Source organism: Opisthorchis viverrini (assembly GCF_000715545.1).
Source record: "Opisthorchis viverrini unplaced genomic scaffold opera_v5_157, whole genome shotgun sequence".
NCBI lineage: Eukaryota > Metazoa > Platyhelminthes > Trematoda > Opisthorchiida > Opisthorchiidae > Opisthorchis > Opisthorchis viverrini.
In genome coordinates, this window is record NW_008751813.1 from 802,866 (window position 1) to 826,009 (window position 23,144).

At 43.5% G+C, this 23,144-nt stretch overlaps 1 protein-coding gene across 1 annotated transcript in view; it reads right to left on the reverse strand.

Moving 5' to 3' along the window:
- The window catches only part of T265_14202 (hypothetical protein), a gene marked incomplete at both ends in the record, with an annotated part of 144,129 nt that overhangs the window by 18,088 nt on the left and 102,897 nt on the right, over positions 1 to 23,144 (reverse strand). The window contains 6 exons of the mRNA XM_009172509.1: positions 3,610 to 3,639; positions 9,341 to 9,466; positions 12,191 to 12,472; positions 13,313 to 13,386; positions 18,193 to 18,256; positions 21,491 to 21,958. Of these exons, the coding sequence (XP_009170773.1) occupies positions 3,610 to 3,639; positions 9,341 to 9,466; positions 12,191 to 12,472; positions 13,313 to 13,386; positions 18,193 to 18,256; positions 21,491 to 21,958 (1,044 nt within the window). The remainder of the gene's footprint in view (positions 1 to 3,609; positions 3,640 to 9,340; positions 9,467 to 12,190; positions 12,473 to 13,312; positions 13,387 to 18,192; positions 18,257 to 21,490; positions 21,959 to 23,144) is intronic.

A 23,144-nucleotide genomic window follows, 5' to 3' on the forward strand; every position in this document is an offset into this window, starting at 1 on the left:
TGAGAATGCACTAGTTTCGGTGGGTGTTAGCAACACGTCACCGCTGTTAGAAAGTCGGTCAATTGAAGGATCAATAACTAATCTGTGTGACGTGTTTCGCACCTTTTCTCCGTAGACCCCTGAATGAAGTCACGTGATCACTAGACGATTCGAATGATCTATTCACTGTTGTGACCTAGGTGACCATTGGTGTCTTATTCAGCTCATTGCACGAAAATACAGCAGAGCTGTTTCTAATTTTATGCTTCACTGATCTTACGGTAGTTCGTATTAACCAAAACCACTTTGGTCGATAAACTTAACAAATTTAGAGAATACGAAGGGAACTGGACAGTGATCAACCGCAAGGAATTCAAACCGGGTAAAATAACAGTATACCGATGGGGTTAGAAACAAGTTCTACCAGGTAGTAGACGCGTCAAAAGATGATATAGTGGGCCGAATTAACCGAGGGATAAACGACTATCTACGTGAAGTCATATGATAAGAAGTGTGTCGGATAAAGTACACTCTCAGAAAAATGCTTTTGGAAGCCGAAAATCATGACCCTGAAAACAAACTGTGAAATCATCAAAACGGTTATTCACGACTTCAGCATGTAGAACACAACACGCCCTAGTGTCTAGAGGTTTTAACTTCCTGTTAACAGTGTGAAGAAATTCAGGAGTTTTCCAGTCGGTATTTCGACCTGTAAGTGAAGCTGTTCTATGCCAAAATGCCTGGGGGCAACGCATGGCTGTTTCGAGCCTGTTTAGAATGTCAGCAGCGCAAATCGCACAAATCTCCGGGACGATATGAAACTGCAACAAACTGGCAAGTAGTTCAGACCTGAAATAATGTGTCTCCGTGTTTGGCAGAGCTGTTGGGCTGACTTACTTGATTCTTAAAACAGCAGGAGGGCAATTTTCGTAACTGATCTGACTGGGTCGGTCCGATAGTTCTCTAATGTCTTCTCCTCTCTAACCTAGTTCCATGTAGCCGATGTTACCACACTCTCACTTTAAGTGTATCAGATTAACAGCATCGAACAATGATGAGAACCCAGGGCCATCATGAATGCGAAGTCTTGGATCATCCAGTTTGTCTACACATAACATTAAAGAACCACAGTATACAGAGACGCATATGGACGATATATCCGACAGTAAAGTGATGGCTGATGACTGAATGATGTGTGCATGACAACTAAAATCGGTATCTGAAGAAAAAACAGGATGACGTGTTAACCTATCACAATAATGAAGACATCCCCGTATCATTTTTGACTCCCTCCGTCCAACATTCATTTATCGCCTGTCTGGAATTTCAGTGCCTCGTTCTCTCGAAATGCTGGGTTAGTGTTTAGAAAATGAAGTTAAGGTCACACCAAATGCAGACTCAACACACCCTACTGAGAGTGGATCACACTGGTGGTCCGGTGTACTTACGCGTCTACCCCAAGAGGTGGAAATAGGGTTGATTGAGCGGGTCATCTCAACAATGATTTTTCGCCCCAATCTCAGCCACCATCTTATCAGTGCAACTCGCCTTCCAGGATGGGGTCCAAGTAATCCCTACCGTGCCTAGTTGGAGATGTTGCAAGATATGACTGCTAATCCATGTCAATGGCCTTCTTGTTTTTAACTTCTACCCAGATGTCTGCATGAGTAGCTGCGTGTTTAGGCACATCAGAATGATTGTAGTAGACCGGCATTAAGTCTATTTCCCATCTGATTTTATTCTTTTCATCAAAATAAGGCCTTCAATTAAACTGTTAGGCAGCGAAGCATCAGTGTTGTATTGTCGATATGCTGTCTGGGTCACTTGCCGTGCTTATCGATCAGATCACAGCTTGCACCACCGGTAATTCGTGAAGAATTTTGGCTTAGTGATTCATCATTCTCACCTCTGTGAGAAAATGAGTCAGTGCCTCCACTTCAGGCCACCACTTCAGCGATCAATCAAACCGGTGATTAATAAGTTTGTTAGTGAAGGTAGGGTTTGCCTTGTCTGACAATCTGCAGTAACACCATACCTGAGCGATAGCACATTCCAGAGGACTCGTCCGACTTTACTGGGCCGAGTGATCATAAAAGTTCCTAGCGAAAAATAGTCACAGGGTTTACACAACTGGGAAACTGGAAAATGCACCGCTACCCTGAACAAACTAATGGCAAGCGCAAATGAGTTGGAGGGGCGAAGTGACCATTCAGCAGAACCGTATATATTATTCAACGATAACACCGACTGTGGTGTTGCAACAGAGTGACACTGATTCAGCCAGCTCACCGATTTATCAAGTCATTGGACTCAGTTGTCATTAGGTTGCCGTTTCAAGTACACTCGGTTAACCATGTCTGTAACCTGTACCCTTTCAAAACGCGAGAGGTGCTAGTCTTACATGGTCATCATTGGTCAGCAGATAAAGAACTGCAAACACGTTTCTCGTATAAACCATAGACTTTGTAATAATGCAACAAGACTAGGCTTTCTGCACGGTACTTCCGTAAAGCAATGGGGAGCGATCGATGCATCAGTCTTTTCCGCATAGCCGGCTCATCAGATTGGATGAATCATCCGTGCGCCTCCAGCTTCTTTCGAATTAATGGCTGATGACTGACTAAGATATCAAACATTCTATGCAAATGACCAGTAAACCTGTCGTACTGTTTTCTGACAGAAAAGGTTTTCTATGCAGTGACCCAGAAACCCTCCGTACTGTTTTCTGACAGAAAAGGTTTCCCACACAGTTCATCTGGGACAGTTTTGACACTGGGTCTGGATGCTGTTACACAGTGCTGTGCTGGGCGATGACGACTTCTTCGTGAACTCTCTTTATTTTCAAAACGCACCCAAAGCGACAAGCTTATTAAAACAGTACGCAGACACCCCTAAATCTCAGTGTAGAATTTCAACCTTTAGTAGGTCAGTCGAGCCGCACTTTAACTGATGGATTCAATCTTCATCGATCCACTTGTTTTAACTGTGCCAAATTCTTTTCTGAAGCGTTACTAATCCACCGGAATAAGAGTATCAAAGGATTTCCAGTCTGTTTACCAGTAGTGGAGACGTATGATTCTCCGTCACCAATGTACCGCACATTTTGTATCGCGCATTGACGAAGGTTACGGAGCATAAATACAGCTCTCGATGGTATGGGTTGGGCATGCACTTTTGTATGTTTCACTTCTCAGCATGCACTCACTCCGGAGAAACAAACTGAGATTCACCTTCGACTGACTGAGGAAAAATCAATGGGTTGGTCGGGCAGGACAAACATGTCATGCATCCAATCACAAGGTGCGTGTTTCCTGAAGGTGTAGACGTGTAGTGCACCGGGTGTACCCATGATAAATGTATATGAGGCTACGACTGGGTGTTAGCTGGATGAATGAAGACACATAACGACGCATAAAGACACACATACAAACACAGCAACAACCACCCAATATGGATGTACTTAAACTATGTGAAGGTCGATCTGATAGCGAATTGGGTAATAACGAAAATAAGCAGCGAGGAATAGTATACCAACAACAGGCGAGGTTGGCCCAAATGGACGAACAGTGTAAGGTGCGCGTGCATATGGCGGGAGCTACAAATTGAGTGGCGCGCGACACAAAGGCTTACTGAGTAGACTTCGGACAAATTTGGTAAAACCTACAGAGAGTGAAAAAGCAGAGTTTTAAATAGCACGGTAGGGATGGAGGTTGTACACTACATGGGATCAAACGACCAAGAAAAGGGGGTACTCAGCAACTAGGACTTGCGACTCGGGGTGAACAAAAGTGTTGAACCTAGTCCAGTTCACTCTCGCTTCGTCCACCTTACCAACAACATTACTAGTGAGCTGTCATCCCTTCTGTTGAGCCTTCTGAAGCCAGTTCAATTTAATAACCGAGTCATCCGACTGTCATGAAAGATACCCAAGTGATACTTTCATGAAGTAAAAGGTACAGTAGATTTGAAAACCTCGGTGATTTCTGCAGTCAAAATCGGCACACCTTGACAACACCTTTGGGCCTAGGAAAATTATAATTCCGGCATGACCTAGAAAGACGAAAACTAGGCCAAGTGACGCTAGGCCCATCCATCAAGTGAAATAATTTGAAACAATAAGACCAGTAAAAATCATCAGTACTTTCCTTCTGAATGGAAGCAGAGTTTTATTGAACTGTGTTCAAACGAAGGAAGAAAGTAAATGGAAAGAAAGCCGGAATTAGTTGTTTTCCACCAGCAACTGGCAACTTATTACCCAAGAGCTAACCTATTTAGTTTATTTCCAATATGTGCCCTTTCTCACTGAGATTTCTGTAGCTGGTAACGCACTAAGCGGGTCAATCGATCGACAGTTAATGGGTGGTCGTTCGAGCCGTCGGGCAAATTACTTAAATCGCTCAAGTGTGAGTACACTACCCTGTTCAGATGTGATAATTCAGATGAGTCCAGCATGCTCCGGTAAGTAGTGGTAAGACTATCGTGTCGCATGTCAGCTGTCAGGAGTTCGAACGCCGACACACACAGGGAGATGCACTGTTGACGAGCTCTAGAAAAAGCAAAACTTGGGTCCAGTTCTTCCCCGCTTTCCTGTGGACTCACCAAAACAAGTGTACCAGGGCAGGAATATTCATACAAGAGTGATATAAACGTGAATTTTGCGGATCCGCAACCACTCACAATCACTAATAACTGTTGGTCGTAAATCACAATATAATCTCCCCGTGTGACAGAAGAATCACTCACCTTACCTGTCGATCAGACTGGTCACGTAAAATTTTCACTTTTGAACTGAAAAGCTGTCGTTACTTTACCAAGCCAGTCAAGTGGATGCAACAGACCTCCCCACGCTTCATGCTACAACTCAAACTATTGCGAGTGTGTTCGCAGTACTACCATGACTGCACTTTTCAACAACGTGCAAAAGTATTCTTTTGTACAGTGCCATCGCATGGGATGATAGGATGCAGCAGACTCGTATCTTGTGCAGGTTGTCATATCACAAAACCCGTGGATATTGCCCGGTTTCATCTAATTTCACATGACTTTGACAGTCAATGAAGGTTAAGGCGATAGATTATCGATCGGTGAGTTTCTCCAGCCCTCATATTCTGAGGGCAATGCAACAGCGAATGGCAAAATTATATCTCATACAATAACTTGCACAACCGAGCGGTCGGTTGAAACATGTAGTCGGTCGACAACTTCATGCTAGAAGCGGGTTTTCTCAGAAGAGCTCAAGTATTGCATCTTCATTGGTTGAACGGTTTGCGTCCAAACTTTATACAGAATAATGAGGATGACTCTGCGGATATCTTTATCAGCCCACATGCTAATGAATGGAACCTTTCTGAGTACCACTTGTACATTTCTGAAGGCTTTAACCCCAGCCTCTGATACGACCGTGTTTCACTGATCACCCTTCTCTATTACGTGATAACCCAGCTGTTAACTAAGAGCCGACGCGGGTACTTTAAACGATTAGGCGGACGGAAATCAGTTCCAATTTCTATAAGGCAACCAGAGTGGTTTATTTTTATCCACATGTCTAGTCGGACCAGCCGGCTAATTACTCCATCTGTCCGGCTCGACATTTAAGTTGGTCAGTACTGCCTCGAATCTCCCGACAATCACAACAAACAAGGCGCCGCATCATCTCTAATCATTTGCTGTCCAAGATTTTGCTGTCTACGTTTATTCGGCTAACTTCAAAACTTCCATGAAACATGATATATTTTTCCCGCTTTTCGGTTAGCAGCTGAATCACTCCTTTTGGTTGATTTTAACTATGACCTCACTGTTATTGGTTAGCTTGCCTAAACCATTCAGTCAGTGCTCTTCCTCTCTGATCATGGATGGACCGAAGCGGAAAATAATGGCCTAGAAATACATGGGACGATTGATCATTCATTCAAAAAGTGACTGATTCCCACTTGTCATCAGTTCCTTAAACTTCGGTCTGTGGTAGAGTGTTGTAACTTCGTCCAAAAGTCCCATAAATCCGATTAAATTCAACGCACACAGTGATAACTAACTAGTGCATCAAAGGAATTTTTGTACGAATAACATGAATCGAACTCTGCACTTCCGGTGAAGTAACTTTCCACCAAGTGAAGGGATTTCTGGTACTGGAGGTGCCTTTTGTGACCATGTCATCCAAGGGTGAAAATCAATTTCCTCTTTTTGGGACTCATCAGCAATTGAACTAACGCTGCTCGATGAGGTTAAAAGTCGCACATGTGACGCTTCACAACTAAAGCAGCTTGGGCTTCTTGACGGAACCCACTTTTCGTAAGGTTAATGAAGCCCTTCGACAGCCCAACACTAGTTTCACCATTCTTGGACTCAGCAACTAAGCACAGTCCCCGAGTTTCCGTCAACCTTATGTTCTTCTTGGACTCACACAGTACACATTGCGCGAAATTTATTTGTGTGCAAACTCATTTGGTTTTTTAAGAGGGACTCAAATGAATCCCAGTTGAATCAGTTCAGCTCACGTATAAACCGAATGTGTTTGCTGAGGATACTTTGCGAAGTGCAAGTGCACTTGTGCACCAGAAAAATTCTTCAGGTTATGTCAATCAACCTCTGGGACGTCGCAACACAACACTGTCTGGTAGTGGCGTGGAATTTGAGTACCCGGGTTGGTGAAAGTCCAGTCCTTCGTAATTTTTCTAGGGCGGTAGCCGGATAGAATCTGGAGCAGATTTAGGTCAATTTATTTCGGCATGCTTAACGTAATGAATGTTGTTGGTCGGTTTTCAGGACTGGTCACCTGCGGAGACCGTCAGGTAACTAGATATTCAGACTTCTTTTCTGACTGGGTATCTATCACCAAAAGGGCACACATACTAGACATACACCTAGGTTCTCAACCACCGGATATTGAAGCCGCTGCCCGACTAGAACTGCCTAGTTGAAATCCGGCTCCTATCTTGTCGGCATACAATATACGCCCATAAATCACGCCACATGCCAGGGCATTTCAAACATGAATAACTGTGCAACCTCTAATTTTGTTGCTGTGTTGCACTTTTCAGTCTGAAATGATGATACAAGGTGAACTGTCAACATTATCCAGAGTGGCAGTCGTACTTTCTGATCACCCAGGCAAATATACGGACTGAGCCCAATTAAACTGAGGCAATGCATTGCTGCATTGGGCCAATAGGATTGGGCCGATAGTCCATCACCATCATCTCAGAGAAGAATGGAAAAACAGCGACGCGATCGATAAACCATGCCAGTCAAAATTGCTTAATGTGTGTGTGGGTCAGCTGGACTGTCAAGGATGATCGATACATACAGGCCTTTCTGTCGAGCCAACAGTGGCCTGATTATTCAATGACTGACATTCTCCCTAACTGAAGAAATTCCAGACGCCTAACACCGCTGATGGTCCAACAAAGATCGATACAACCAAATTCCAACAAGCTACGGTAGATAGCATGTTTACCACTGGCAGAATTACAATTCAAAACGTGTGAATTCGGCTCCTATGTATGCACTATCGAAACAGGCATAAAAGACAGTCTATTTCAAGTGAGGCCGGGTTTTGTGGGGCCGAGAAGAGGTGACAAATGATTTATCGGGCAAGTAAAACGCGAGTATGTCTGACGAACGTTGAAATGTAAGACCTACAGACGCGCAATGTTGAAGAAGAATGAAGATTTGGAGAAAGTATGAAACATGTTAAACTCTGCAATTTGAACTTATGTTGCCCACAGTGGCCGCCATGCAGCTCTTGTAGATAACTGAATGGATTTAGCCAGTCTGATATGAAGTGCCATTGGTTGCAAAGCCTGAATTGGAATAGCTTTTAAGTCGATCACCTAGGAGCCGAAAATGGTTAATTCACGTGTTTCTAACAGCGAACATTCAACTGGACAGAGGACTTAATGCCACTGGACGGTGAAAAACTACATGAGTCATCTTGATTTTTAAATGATAAGGTCTATTCATGCTACCACAGGTGACTGATTTGAACTTCTTAAGTTTGGAGCCTACGCCATGGGGAACACCTTAGGATCCAAAAGCAGTTCGCTGGTTTCACAGGCGTTAGGCGTGCCATGTTCCATTCGCACCTGAATACATTCGGCGACACTTCGGAAGAAGCCGCAGCTGAGGTGGCACAGCCTTGGTGGATGAAACGAGATTACCTGCACTACGGTTGCCATGCCCTCACCGAACCACAGCATTCAGGCCAGCCATCTGTTCACAGACTGCACACGCAGTCGAAGTACTGCCTAACTCGGTGCTCTCTGACCTTGCAATCTGACCTTGTCTGTCTGACGTTTATCAACGCTCCGATTGGTTTTTTACCTCCCACTTATTTAGTCAGAACGCAGAAAACCGCCACTTGTTCCCATCCTGGGCTTGTCTTTGTCCTTGGCCGCACAATGATCTTAGCTGCAATACCTTTGTGAGTGGAATGAAACTTTTTAAATCAAAATGTTGCATTTCATTGCGTATGTGATCAAACCAAAAATCATCCCAATCTGTGTTCATGTTTTTGCTGTTCACCAAATTCCATTGTCTACTGAAGCGATCACACCTCTGGTGGAATATTTTATTAGCATCGCGGGGACCCCGGGATGCCTAGATTGAGGTCACACGTTTGGACTGATACTCTGAACTCAGCTGCCTGTCCATTTTAGTGCCATCAGGGACATGTATCTTTCGAAAATTCAATTCCATTGTGGGAATACTGAGCGCCTTCAGTAACCTGAGAAAAAAACTAGTTCACCTATTGATGAAAATTTCGACCTCATATTTGGGAAAGTGAAGTCAGCTTAACAGGTTTTCAGTGGAAGAATCGGATGAGATCTTTGGAATAGAAAGCTCAATAAACGGACCCTAGCATGCCCACCAAATTTTTTAATGTTTGCATGTCGCATTTTAAGAGTGGATAAGATAATACCTGTGACATTAGTTATTGAAAATATCCACTGTACTGCTACTTCTGGAACGCAGACTCATGTGACTAGAGTGTTCTCACCAAATGGACTTTAACATGTGAGAAGGCGTAACTGAAACTCGGGTATAACAATGTTACAACTATGTGTCACTGGGTTAACAGTACATTTAAACCGGGCTGACAATAAGGGTTTTTTCCTCGTGTAACTACTACCTCGTAAATTTTCAGATCTGTACTACAGAATTTCACGCGGACCATGTGGCGATCACACGGAAAAGTAATTCTGTCAACTGCTTGTTTCTTTATCAGGTATTCGGATTACCGATTTTACTACAAACGTCAGCTCCAAATCGGTTTTTGCCTTCAGTTGTATCCATTTGCTCACACACAGCAGAGGAAGCTGGCTCCTGGCACAACGCGAAATGAGAGAAACAGATCTGCACTCACCTGACTTCTGAGTGACCTTGGGAGGAAGTGTTGCCACTTTCACAGCGAGTCCATAGGCTCCCTTGAAAGTTGTGCTATCTCGAATGAGGAAGTTGCCTGGAGGCTGTTGACGCAGTATGTTTATCGCTGAAGATAGGTTGAAAGAAGAGACAATAGACTGTGGAATGTGGTATGGCCTGTCGAATTCAATTTATGACTTAAATGAGTGAATTTCTTTGCAGGAAGTTACGCTGCACCTAATGACAGCTCTTAAGTCTTCCTAATGACAGAAACAGGACACCGGTAAGAAACATGCCGCCTGATGGACGGTTTAAGTGTGAAATACAGTTGATAAGTAAAATTGATTTCTTGAATCATGGCATATTGACTCCCCGTCTTAAAGGACAACTTCGTTACCAGACCGATCGGATGGCCATAAGAAGTCCACTAGGGCTGAGGTTAACTGACAGTATCTAGGGTCAGAAAATGCCTTAAGAGAGCTAGGACGTGAGAGAGAAAGAGAATACGAAATGACGTGTGCCGTGTCCAATAATTTTCTCTCCCTAAATGACGTTAGTAACTTGAACAGTCCAGAATAGGTTATGTCAATCCTGACTAGGTGTACGGTATCCTAAGGAAAGATCACACACATCTCATTACGGTTCACTCTCTTGGGGTGTATTATTTTACCCGAGAAAATGAACCATTGCCACAGAGACATCAGATGTTCTTGTATACATCGAAGTGGCATGAAGGGATCACACAGATGACCTTCAGAAAATTACTACAGTAATTGGAATAAAGTAAGCTACCAGATATGGCCGAATCATCGGGGACATATGAGGAATTCGGACGCTGGATAATCCGTGTTAATTTCTTCGGAGATGGTATGGATCAGATTTCAAGGCATCGCCCACCAGCATTTTTCAGAATACGCGTTCTAATCACGACAAGAGGAACGAAGTTCACAGTTTTCAAGATTTTCAAGACAGCCGGCACTATTTAGAAGGTTCCATGTTATTGCATCGGGTACTCACTCTCATCACCGAAAAAGTTGCGCAGAGGTCAACGAAATTTCTACTGCCAAAAGATCACTGAAATAACTGAGTAGGAACTGGTTCATTCGCTGAGCTTGTCGCACGGTCGCGTGCATCTACACCACATGGCTACCAATCCAACCTCCATGTGCATCATAGTTACCGCGGTTCAACTGCCCATGCACCTGCAGGCCACGTACTTACGAGTACAGTATGTAGGCCACGGTTAAGTAGGAATGTCGCCCTACCTGACAGATGCGTTATTCGAGTGACTCCATCCTGATCGATGCCTGTGCGGAAGCATCAGGTGAGCCACTTGAAGTTACTCAGCGCTCATTTGCAAACCAAGTTGATGTTGATGGAAAACTCAGCTTAAGTCCACCAAAATCTTTCAATTGTGACAATCCAAAAGTAATTGTTTTGCAGAAAGGTCTCATCGCGCTTCAGAACTTGGGATGACATTCAGGATAAAAAAATTCGTTCTGAATACTGCTCATAAGGTCACTGAAATCCTTAGAAACGTTAGTGATGTGTTCACCGCTTAGGACTACCTGAAGGACCTCAAGATAACGAGCAGTTGATTTTCACTGGCCTTGCAGGAGGCCCTAACAAACTAATGCTAACGTAGTTCACGGCATTTTAAGGCCTTCAAGTGATTTTTCGTAGAGCCGAGAAGCAAAACTGGCGGGAAAAACAATCCAGTGACCCGCTAAAGTTGAGGTCACAAAGTGTCACAAACTGGAATGGACTTGGTTGGTATTTTTGAAAACTCCTATCATCTGGAGCACCAAAATGGAGACTCAACAAAAATCGATACCGATGAAGCTTATGGGATATTTTCAGATAACCATCCTCTTTTAAGGTTACAAACTTCAGGATGAAATGCCATTTAAGTCATTCATTTTATACGAGACGGATAATTTCGAAACTAATTATTGTACTGAGCACCTCAGAGACATTCAGAACAAGCGAGCGAACCTGACCAAAATCAACGAACTGAAACTACACTAAAAGTGAGAAAAAACCCATGAAAACAATTGCTCTACAATGCTGTTTACCGCAACTTTCATTCGGATAAAATGAAATCTCATCATCAAATTAACGACTCCGAATTCTGGTGTTACCAGTCAAATTAGATGACAACTGAATGAAAGCACCCAAACATTAAATCAAACTGTCACAAGTGTGCCATTACTATGCAGCACTGCAATTCACATGTGGACGAATTGATGTCATCTTTAGCTCATATGTTCGTGTTTTTCAAAGCAACATCAACAGCATGGGTGTACGACCAACAAAGGGAAAAATACAGACTTGGACATTCGAAGAAACAAAAACATCATGCTTCGTAAAACAAGGCTGCTAGTAAGCGCAAATAAGCGCCTTCTGCTTGACTGCACCAAGAATTCCGAGTGGCTGTCACTTTAAAAGTCAAGCAGATTGAAAAATTTTGTTTGCTGTGACTTTTAGAAGCAGCGACCACTGCGTTTCCACATTTGGGTAATGGTCGGATTTTTTTGCCACCATTGTTTTACCCCAGTATAACAGAGCCTATGACCGTGATGGTCCAGCAGACTAAATATGACTATCAGTGTTGTCTTCTTGGTGTGAACAACCGAAGCACAGTTGTTTCTCACTTATCCAAATCGGTTTTGTGTAGATAGCTGAAAGAGAATCCGATACTTTCCCGAAAGATTTCAGCTAGGTGGCACTTATAACAACCATGAGAGTGGCTGCTCCTTCCTTCAGTCGCAGCAACCCCATATCCTCCAAACTAAGCTTGACTGGCTGGGGTACTTATTCCGCTGGACGTGATGTAATGGCAAGAACTCACCAGCTTCCCGTGACAATTTCGGTCGATACCAGCTTGGAGCTGTATCCTGCACAGCGCCCAAGTTACCGTTGTCCTGTCCCCTGTCGATAGATGTTTGCTTGACACTCCCATCAACCTTCCAACCGTTTGTGATCACAGGTGTCGTGGTTGTTGGGGCAGCGGTTGAGTTGGTGGAGGACAGATGCCCTCGACTGCCGTTAAGCAGTACAGTCGCTTGAGAGTGGTTGACCAAAGTCGCGCTTGTATTGAATCGAGAAGCTTGCAAAGGCTGAGGTGATGGAGCTTTAGAAAAAGGGGTTCGGGAGTGGAAAAGTACAATCTTCAAGAAAAGGGGGAATAGAAAACAGAGTTTATGTCAAAGGACTCGTTGATGCCTTAGCACTGGACAAAAAGAGAGCCCTCTCGGTAGACGGTAATGTCTCACATGGTTAGTAAGTTCCCTTGAAAGCCAATAATGCCTTCACGGGACTATCTGTTGTCTGAATTCTCACTAATCTATTTTAATCCGCTTGGACGTCACCTCTAATATTAGTTCACTCACTATCCTAACTGACGTTCTACTTTCATGCTGAGAAAAACGCTGGCAAAACTTTTAAGTTCTTCCACTCAAATAATGAGTAACAACGTTATCAGAGACATCACAGAAATAAGCGATATGGGAATTCGTCCAGACGGTACTGGCTAGGAGCGCTTAGCTTGCAGATGTTCGTGGCGTTATAAATGTCTTGAAAGGGTCACAAGATCTACTATGATGAAAAGCTGAGAATGGTGCCTTTACGATGGCTTGGACTAATCAATAATAAAATGAGAGGAAGTACTGATATGCACTTGTGCAGAACACGTTACTACAAGGGTTTCAACAAACAATGATTATTTTTCGTGATTGTCATGGAGTGAGGCGTGACTAATTTGTGAGGAAATAAACTGAAATTAGTTCCGTTTTTTGTCAATTATTCATGAGCTCCTCCAAAAAATAACTAAATTTTTGTAACTAGTGAGTTAAACAGGTGATACCTATTGAACAAAATACCCCACCTCCGCATACAGGTGGGGAACTACTGATTGGAACTAACAAGTAATAGCTAGTTTGTCAGCCGAACTGGACAGTTGAAGTTAACTTACATATCATCGTTTGAGACTGATGCATGGGCATAGGTTTAACCAAGTCGCTGTTGGAGTTGTTCCGCGCGAGGAACCTGGAAACAGTAATAGGAGGGGGTAGTAAGTCAACTCAGCAAGCAAAGAAACCACCATATCGCATGTAACTGCCTTCTACCCATTCAGGTACACTGATGTACACAAAGATACAGAAGCCATAGACCCAGCACAACACTCAAAGCTTGATTTAAGTGTCACCGGTGTACTTTTCCCGGGAATGGGTCGATGTATCGAGTACAAAGGAACCCCTTAATTCTGCCTGCTTGGATAACATAATTGTCTCACCTGAACTGGGAATGTTCAATGTTCGAAACTAAAACTCCAATATATGAACTCCCAAGTCATTTTAGCCTCCCCACGATCCTCAGTCTTTGTCAGGTTTCTTGAGCAAATTCGATTACAAGCTTAAGCCGATCAAGGGCAAGGACAGAACGGGCGATAGCACAAGAGCAACACGAACCACCAATAGCAATTTTCACTGAGCTAGTAAACTACCTTGGTTTTTCACTCACAAATAACCCCTTTTACTGTGAGCAAGTGTAAAAGGCCATCAAGGTCAGTCCAAACTGTGTAAAAACTTCAAATATACTTCAAGCTCCTTGATGTACCATGTCAATAACAGGTTTGTGAGCCTCATTCGAAATCCTCACGATAAAATGAGACAAAAAAGTGTAGAGTTGTTGTGAGGTCACAACTTGTTTTGTTCCTGCACCTGCCATTTCAGTCACTATTCGACAGATGTTACCGTTCATTAGTATGCTGCTTATGCACACTTAAAAAATACCGGTCCTTTGGAGGTCTGTTCAAGACTAATAGTTCTGAGACAGACAGACCAGTTCATCAGATTAATATTTGGATTTTCATGCCTGTCGATGAGGTATGGTCTCTGGAGGTATTTAGAGTTTCGAAGAAAACGGTCGCTGTTTGACAATATATGCCTGCTAGAGCCCCTAACACTCATCCACGCATCAGGAATGAAGTAAACTTCTTAGAATACTCGACAGACTTCAGCTGTCTCGGTAGCTTGACTTCTGAACTTGGGCTGACCTTCTGTGTTCCCAGGGTTGTAAAGCTTTCGAGGGACCTTGCAAACGTGTGTGACTCAAGAACGAACTGCGTGTCTACAAACCAGTGGTCCAACTAAAAGTTACCGCAGCAGTGGTCACGTACGTCCAGACCCTGAGGAGCCCTGATGGGGTGGATACTACTTGTCCGCTGGCCTGAAAGGCGCGAGATGGAGGTTCTACGTCAGGTGCGCCGTGAAGAAATAGTCTCATAATAATTGAGGCTTGTATTTATAGAAATTTCGCCTCACAATTAAAGGCAGCCCAAACTCAAAAGCCGAGATTCACTTCAAAGCTGCTTCATCCTTCATGGCATTACGAGAAGTGCGTATCTCGTGAAACTCCGGTAGGGGGTTTCGAATCGACAGCCTCCAGGCTGATGGTAGTTTGAATACTTAGTCGTTCTTTAAAGGGAAGAAAATGAACCCCGGAGCACCTAAACTAGGAAGATCTGTGGAAAACTGAATCCGAATTAGTGGAACCCTTGTGGATATAAGCGATGACACCGTGGTAGTAGGTTTCAAAACCAGCAACATCAACCTCATCTGATGAAAAGTCAAAAACACAAAACAGGGTGGTATAGCGGTTGAGGATACAAACTGATACGCGTCAGCTTAGTAACCATCAACTTCGAGCTGGATAACAGAAGGATGAAAGACGTCAGGCCACTATTGGATCTACTGATGGCACAACCAGGATTCGCAACGTCCATGGCTATGTTTGCGCAGGTCGAACACATGGCAACCCGTCAGTTAGAAGTCTTCGGGTACAGAAAATTTAGTGGACCTGGCTTTGCTATTTAAGGCTACAGGACCTGGAGCCTAGTGACAGTGCTGTGCGATCCTCTGTAACTAACACCACAAAAGCAGAACATAGCAGGCACTGGCTACCATAGCGCCACATGCATATGTAATTGGGACTTGATCGCTCTGCGGTTCGGGTTCCCAGTTAATTTGATGCAGGCAGCACTAAGCCTGTGAAATGACACGATACTTCGGTCATTAAGATGGTACTAGGAGTGAAGTTCCATGGATATCACCGTAGGTGTACTCTTTGTTCGGCCCATTAGGAATACAGGTCATCGGTCTACCTGAAGCAACACAAAAATTGGATTGTCTATAGGTTAGCCCTTTGGGTTATAAACATCCCGGGGTGTAAGTGTAACAAATGCGTCAGGGGTGAATTTCTACCTTCTAACCAAACTGATTTTTGGCTGACCATGTGTATGTCAATGGACCCCTCTCTAGCTGTTCAGTTTTTCTTTCCCCCCCCCGTAACTATGGACTACCAGCCGAGTACGCCGGCGATTTTAAATTGCTGTCCCTTATTTACCTTCGGATCTCTCGAGTTTAAACCTAGTAAAAGGTGCTTTACACCCAGCAAAGAACAAACCGTATTATTTGTCTTTTGTAGTGATCCATCAAAGCAGTTCGAGGTGAAGAGAGGTAAGTCCGATTTGGACGTCAGTCAATTATTCGTAACTGTCGTCTACATTTTGCGTCATATTCGCTCTCAGAATCCCCGAAATTCGTGATGGTGGTCCTCAATCCCTCTGGCCATGGAAGGCCCCGTTCTCCCCATATAATACCCTATCTTGGGGACCCACATGTGTCTAAAGGCTTGCTCTCACATCTGTGTGTGGAACAGTGTGGTGACCAATAACGGTCCCCTTAGCTACAAACTTTGGTCGATGCATCGTTACGATGAAATATCATTTTCCTGAAATTGTATGAAACTGGGACCGACACATTTCTTGATATGCGGATCGACCTCGAGCGTCCCGTCAGGTGTTCGCAGGAATCGCCTCCTTAAGCAACATACTGCCTAATTTCAGGGACTTTGTTTTCCCTTCCCTATGTATGCTATGACAAAATGAACTAGGCCTTCTGGACCGCTTACAGTGCAGCCTCCATTACGGTGTCTTGTCCTCTTCCATCAGTGACTCCAAAAGTTAAAAACTTCTCACACGACTTAACGCCTATGTGCATTCCAGTCAATCAAAAAATGTTCTACTTCTTAAATGCGGGAGACCAGGGAGAACTTTCTGCGCACGTCCAACTTCCAAAGCTCTTTTGAGAAATTTTCTTCATACGTTCAGTATGACCGTAAGCAACTCCTGCTCCACACTGCAGCAGAGACTCAATCCATGAAGACCCTGAAATCCTCAGTGAAGAGCTTAGCTACCTTGGTCGCAATAAATCTGATATTTATTCTGGCGTCCCCGTAGGCTCATTTTTCTCCATATTCCCCCAACATTCTTCAGTCGACTCAAACAAACTCTTGTTTCACATATTTTCAAAGCATAATATATCGGTGATTGCGTCATGATGGCTTGATCATATCTACGGAGAATCACACGTTTAATATGTGGACGTCACACAAAGCGCGTGCAGTAGGCTGGACTATCGAAGTGCGCTTATTGGAGCTCATCACCAATTAAACACATAGTGAGACGCTTACAAAGCTCTTAGTGTATCAGCTACACACTAACCACCCTTCCTCCCTTCAGTGAAAAGCTGAGTTGAGTGATGTGCTGAATAGCCGAAGGTCCTAAGTTCGGTGAACCGGAGCAAATCGGGCCAAACGAGTAGCCTCAATAGAGCTTCGCACTCAGTGTTATAGACCCGATGTGCTAAACTTGGGAAACTGGAAGCGAAATCTACGCAGAACTTTCAGTTACCTAGGTGGCTCGTGAATACGTGTCCGCTCGGCTGGTCAGCCGAGGCTGTTTACTTTGAACGACCGGTAGACATCACAGTAGCTTACCACAAGAAGAATTTTCCGGATGGTAATCAGGCATGTTTCCTGGACGCCCCTGACCGAATTTAGGATTAAATGTTAAAACGGTGAATCCATATCACAATGGAATGAACCAAACGTAAAAGTACAATTCTGGATTCCCCCTCATCCACCTGATGAGTTCCAATAAGTTCGGAACCTCGCGCATCTGCAATTTCCGCGATACTGACACATTAGGACTTTAGAAGACTGTATCTTACACAACATTAATCAAGAGCGGTTTACTCTTCAGTTCAAGAGATGCGTTGTTTTCTCGCCACTGTTGGTGCGTTCAGTAATTTCTGGAAGTCAACCGAATATTCACAGTAGAGATATGGTCAAAGTTAATGAGACCGTTTGCGTAAGCAAAGCAAGTTAATTCATCAAATCATTGTAATGTTGAAGTCAGGAGCTTATAACTGGTAATCGTGACGTCTCCTTCCTGCAAACCCAACAAGCCCAGTATGAATGAGTATCTCATTTAGCCGAGCCACTCAGCCATATCATTCCATTACTAGGTGAGACATAGCTCCTATTTTCCAATTTCAGTCTAGCATAATATGCATTTCGGCATAGCTGCTTGTCACATCTTCGATGCTAGGGTAAAAGTACCTTACATGGATTGCGCATAAGTGTTGTATCATCACGTGACTGCTTACGGACTACGTGCAGGATTTTGGTCCGCGGATCAATCGACTAACGTCATTAGTAGCAGTAGTAATCCAAATTCCAGCGCTAAACACGGACTGAATGAATGAAGCTTTGTTCATCCCATTAAAAATGTGATCACATTCCGATAAAATCATATGAACCCAAAAGAGTCAGTGATAGGATAGTGTATTTAGTGCACTGGTGATTTGGTGGGAAACCGTCCTGCCTCGAGCTCAGGTTTCAACAACTAGTCAAAAGGACGCCTGCAATGTTGACAAGTCCAGTCACTGTTTCACTTTATTTTTTGGGCTACTAATAATGAGGAGGCGTACAAATATGGGAGAAACTCACTGTGTGGAAGAGAATCCTCGTTTGGCAAGGCCTCCACGCTGACTGCTGTCCACATTTTGCAGCCCTGGTAACCCACGCACAAGATAAATATAAGTCAATAGAGATTGATAATGACAACAGGCAGATGGTTATGCAAGCAAGGTCTGCAGATACAGGCTAAAGGACCTGCGCCAAGGGGATTTGGCAACTCAAAAAAGTTACTGTTAGAATATATGGCGGGGTGAATCACCAATAAGATATCCCTTCCAGTTGCTGGTATAGAAATTAAATTATGGGCGGATTATCTTTAAAGGTTAGTACATGCAACGTTGTGTTCGAAGTTTATTTAACTCCTCAATGATGCACTGATCCTGTTCGAATTTTCCGACTTGTCAAGTGAAACAATTATGTTAGCAATGTTCAAACTGTCAAGTTACAGATATTATAACTGTTATGTTAAAACGGCTGATTGCAGCAGTGTGTCTGTACTTCATTTCTCTCCAGCTACATGACGTATTATTAAGGTCGTCTGAATCCGGTGCCTTGTAGAATGGTTCTGAGGGCACAGCAATTCTTTTGGAGAGTTGTTCTCAGGCTCAGAAAATGTCAATGGCTTGTTTTTTAAAAGCTAATCAAGAGCCTCTTCAATCAGAAAAGGGCAGAAAAGCAGTCGTTTCCATTGAAATGAATGACACTTTCACCAGGTTATCGATGCACACATGTAACTAATTCACCGGTCTATTTTTATCTCGTTAAACATTAATCAGATGCAGTAAGAGCCAACGAAAACAGCAAAAACAACGACAAATCAGATGGGGATAGGCGTTTAAAATCCATCCCATATTGTGTGAAGTCTTCCACGAAGCGTCAGGTTGTTAAAAATCAGGACGTTAGCGAAGAACGTCACTATCCTTCAATCGTGCGATTTACATCATGTGACCCGGTGTTGATTGGCCCATTGGTTGACACGTTCTTACAGGAAAATCTGTCACCTGTGGGATATTCAGTTTTTTGAGCATTAAGGAGAGTATGAAGCTTCAAACCTAACTTCCATTCATTTTATGAAGTCATAGTATGCAGGAAAGTCGAGCAACACTCCAGCGGTGCATAGTTTACGAATCTCGGAGTCAACTTGTGGAACAAAAGCCCGACCTGAAACTTCGAAAACCTCATTACCAATACCTCGTTACCATTATGAAAGGATTATGACATGTCAACAGCACACTCCATGGTCGATGGCTGCGGCGCCATGCTGATTTTCTGAGAGATGTTGCTTGAAGAGTGATCAGCGATTGCAACAACCAACATGAACAACTTTGAATAGCTATGGTGGTGTGAACCATAGTTGCCCGCGGAAGTTAACGAAAGCGCAACCATGAAGATGTATGCATGAGTTTGATCTTAGCAGTCTGTAGGCTAGTGGGCTTTATGAGATCGAGACGGATCAGTGGCTAAAAAGCGAATTTACTGAACGGATGGTCCAGTATTCGAACCCAACCTCTGCTTGATTGCTCTTGCCTAAGTTTGGGCAACCCGACAGTGTCTCAGTTCTCGTGTTTCCGTCAGGTGATACGGCAGCTGGGCACAGGAAGGGCGTTATAGCTGAACGCTTTATTTCCTTATTTAGTATGCTCCACTGCCTTATTTGAAAGTGTCCGTTAGTTACTCTCAGGAAGTTCGCAAATGAATCATTCCATGTTCTTCTTAAGGGTTCCTGTTTTCATATTTTCACATAAACCCTTCTTCAGATAACCTTTTTGCCGAGTTTTGAGACAGACAAAGAACAAGTCAGCAAGATCAGTTCTGATTGCTGTTGGATGTCAGTTACAAGGTCATGTTGGTTATTGTGAGTGCCTTAATCTTACGATTGATAGGTTGGGGAATTTTAAACCATTCAGTTAGGTTTTGCAACCTAGAACTTTCATTTATGAGATTTAATGGTCATGGTAAACTTTGTCGGTCTGTGTGGGTTTGAAATTTGATCAAAATTGGGGGCGTTGAGTAAGAGATTACGTGGTCCGCCTGGTTCATGCACCTCAGATGAAATCTACTTCTGATGAGGACTCGCTGATTACTGCACACCACCGTGTGTCAGCTCGACTAGTCTAAAATTGTCCTCCGTAATCTTACCAGTGCCACTCTTTCTATTCTATTCACAGTGAGCTTCACACCTCCTCGAATATCGGTTTCTAAGGCTTGAGTGGCAATCAAAAGCGAAAAACTTCTTAGTTATATAAATCCACTGATTGTTTGCAAAACAACAGGGCCGACTTTACGCTCAACCGAGTGGAACTGGTTACTCATATATATGGCTGCAAAGTAACTCACCTATTTTGTTTTTAAACAGTGCCATTCTGAGTTGACTACGCGCGAACTTCTCCCACAAGAGACGGAGGTTGAAGTTAAGCTGACTAATCACCAACATTAATTTGAAACCGAATCAAACCAGAGTGACGAATTGTAACAGAGCAGTGTATGTCTTTATGGCGTACGGGGAAGTTGTGATGCATGAATGCAAACCGAGGACTAACAAACAAGGTACGGTATATTGTAGTTATTGACTGAACCGGAAGCACATGTCAACTTCAGTCCCGTGATTTTACACCGGTCAATAGTCTTAATTTGTTTAAGTACAGGTTCCGTTGTAAAAAGACGGGAATCTATCAATTAATCGAAATCCACACGAATCTCATTGAGTCTGTTTGAAGGAAAGATTTGGTGATCTTTTGAAGGGTTGTTCGTTTATGGAGGATGCGACAAACTTATCACCATCGTTTGAAGGTCATAAAGTGCGTATGGTCACGAAAAAATGTGAGGAATCCATTACAATGGGTTACAGTGGAATGCTGGTAATTGGCAGACATTAACTGACGCCTCATAAGAGAACGACCACAAAGCATTTATTGATATGTTGTCGTTCATTCTTTTCGATGGCACAAATATATTATGTGATAGCAGTTCGCACGAAGCCAAAAAGCATTGAAGCTAGGATCCAGGATTTGTGACGGGTAAGCGTGGGAAAACACCAAAACGTTATGGTGTCGTCTGTACATGCATTCATTAAGGGTGAAAAGCCCTTCAATTTTAAAGGCCATTGGATAGAATATAGTTACACATTTGTTCGCGATTGAGATATGCATCGAAGTGAGGTTGGGGTTGTTCAGTATCGTCACATGCATCTCGAAGATCTAGTGTGGCCATGTGCGGAAAAGTTGCATGTTATGAGAGTTATAGGTACGGTTGTAAGGACAAGTAAGACAGCAACAAACAGTTGGACACCGAGGACATTTAGAAACTAATTTTGTGGTTAAGTACGCACCGAGATCTTCGTTTTCAGAAGATCCAAGTGAGCTACGTGGGGCTAGCTGAAGTGCCTTCATATCCTCGTGTTGCTCGATTTCCTGAAGAGGTGCTGCCTGTTCTGAGTTGACCGTCACTGGACCGACTTCAGCGATCTCTCTATCTGTCTTCGTATCGTCCCCTTTTGACACAAGACGTGGGATAAACTTTTGCATCTGTGAGCGTGCTACTGGTTTCGTATCAGTTAGTGATACGTCTACCTCCAGTGGGTCGGTTAACCTGGCCAAATTGCACAGCGGTGGCGTTGCCCCATTTTGAGTACACCTGTACTGACCTTCCCGAATATCGGAGGTTTTGGTCACTGGCAATCGAGATACTGGAATATCCCCATCACTAGTGTGTAATGTACCAGTATGAGCTGGTTTCTGTGTTTCTACAAGGTTGGATTGGTGCAATGGTACTTTTGGAGCGAAAGAACGTGCTCGACCTGATAGTGTGAAATATGATATCGGTTTTATTCAATAAAATCGATAGTGAGCGCGTCCACAAACGAGTGATTAGTCATCCAGATAGGATGGCACACAGGCGGCGTTTTGTTTGCAAATGTTATAGGCACGAAAAGATGAAACAAGAAACATAAGCCCAACAAACGTGATTGTCACGGGGTTAAGACGATGTTTTCGGTAAGAAAGGGAGAGAGAAAGAGGGAGATGAAAAACCTCACCAATGAAATATGACCGCATGCTAATGTAATTGTTCCCACCGGGTCTCAGATAAAAACATTTGGTTAGTGTTGACCGACAGCGGCATGAATGCACGTGACATGTCTGTGGTCGCCGTACTTTGGCACATACACTTACGTGAAGCACGCGTTCGTCACTGTGTGACTAGTGATCGATGTGCCAAACTCAGGCCCTGGTCATCTGTCCGGTGCCAATTTTAGCTCTATGAAGGGGTTCTCATTGAACTCATCGTACAGCTGTCTTACGTTGTCATGGATTCACTATTTTTATGAAGCATGTTTTGTCAGTCAGAAACATCTGTCCCCTTGAAGCTACCTTTGGGGGTTCAATGTTTGCCTCAGACAAACACTTTTGTTTGATCGCTTTGAATGGTTTTGTTTATATAGTTAATTAAACTAGCGCATAACTACCTAACGCGTATTTAACGTGGTATAGCTTTGTTGATATTCGCCAGTATACCCTGAATGTTTTGTAGAAGATTTGTTCTCTTTCGAATTACGATCGTTCCCAACACTCAGACAGTGCATCAACCAGTCCTTTGGCTATTACCGTGGTTGGCTGACCTGAGCCAACTCTTATCTAGTAAGGCCGAGTGGTACTCAATTCAATAACGCTGCCAAAATCGATCGATATGCCTTCGCCGGTGGTTACTGTATTAGGGCTGTATTGAGGATATTTCGAAAGGAGAAAATAGCTTTACATCCACACCTGCTGATTGATGTCTATTAAGATCTGAACTTAATGTAGGCCATATTTTAATCAGAGACGTCAGAAAGGTGATTTCAAATGCCTTGGGACTAAAATGAGCTGCCCTGACTGTTACCAGTGGGAGCATTCTCATAGCAGCCATACTCGGGGGTTCCGGCAGAACAGATTCGGATCAGCACGAACTTCCGGGTTTATATGCACGACATCGATATTCTTGCCGCC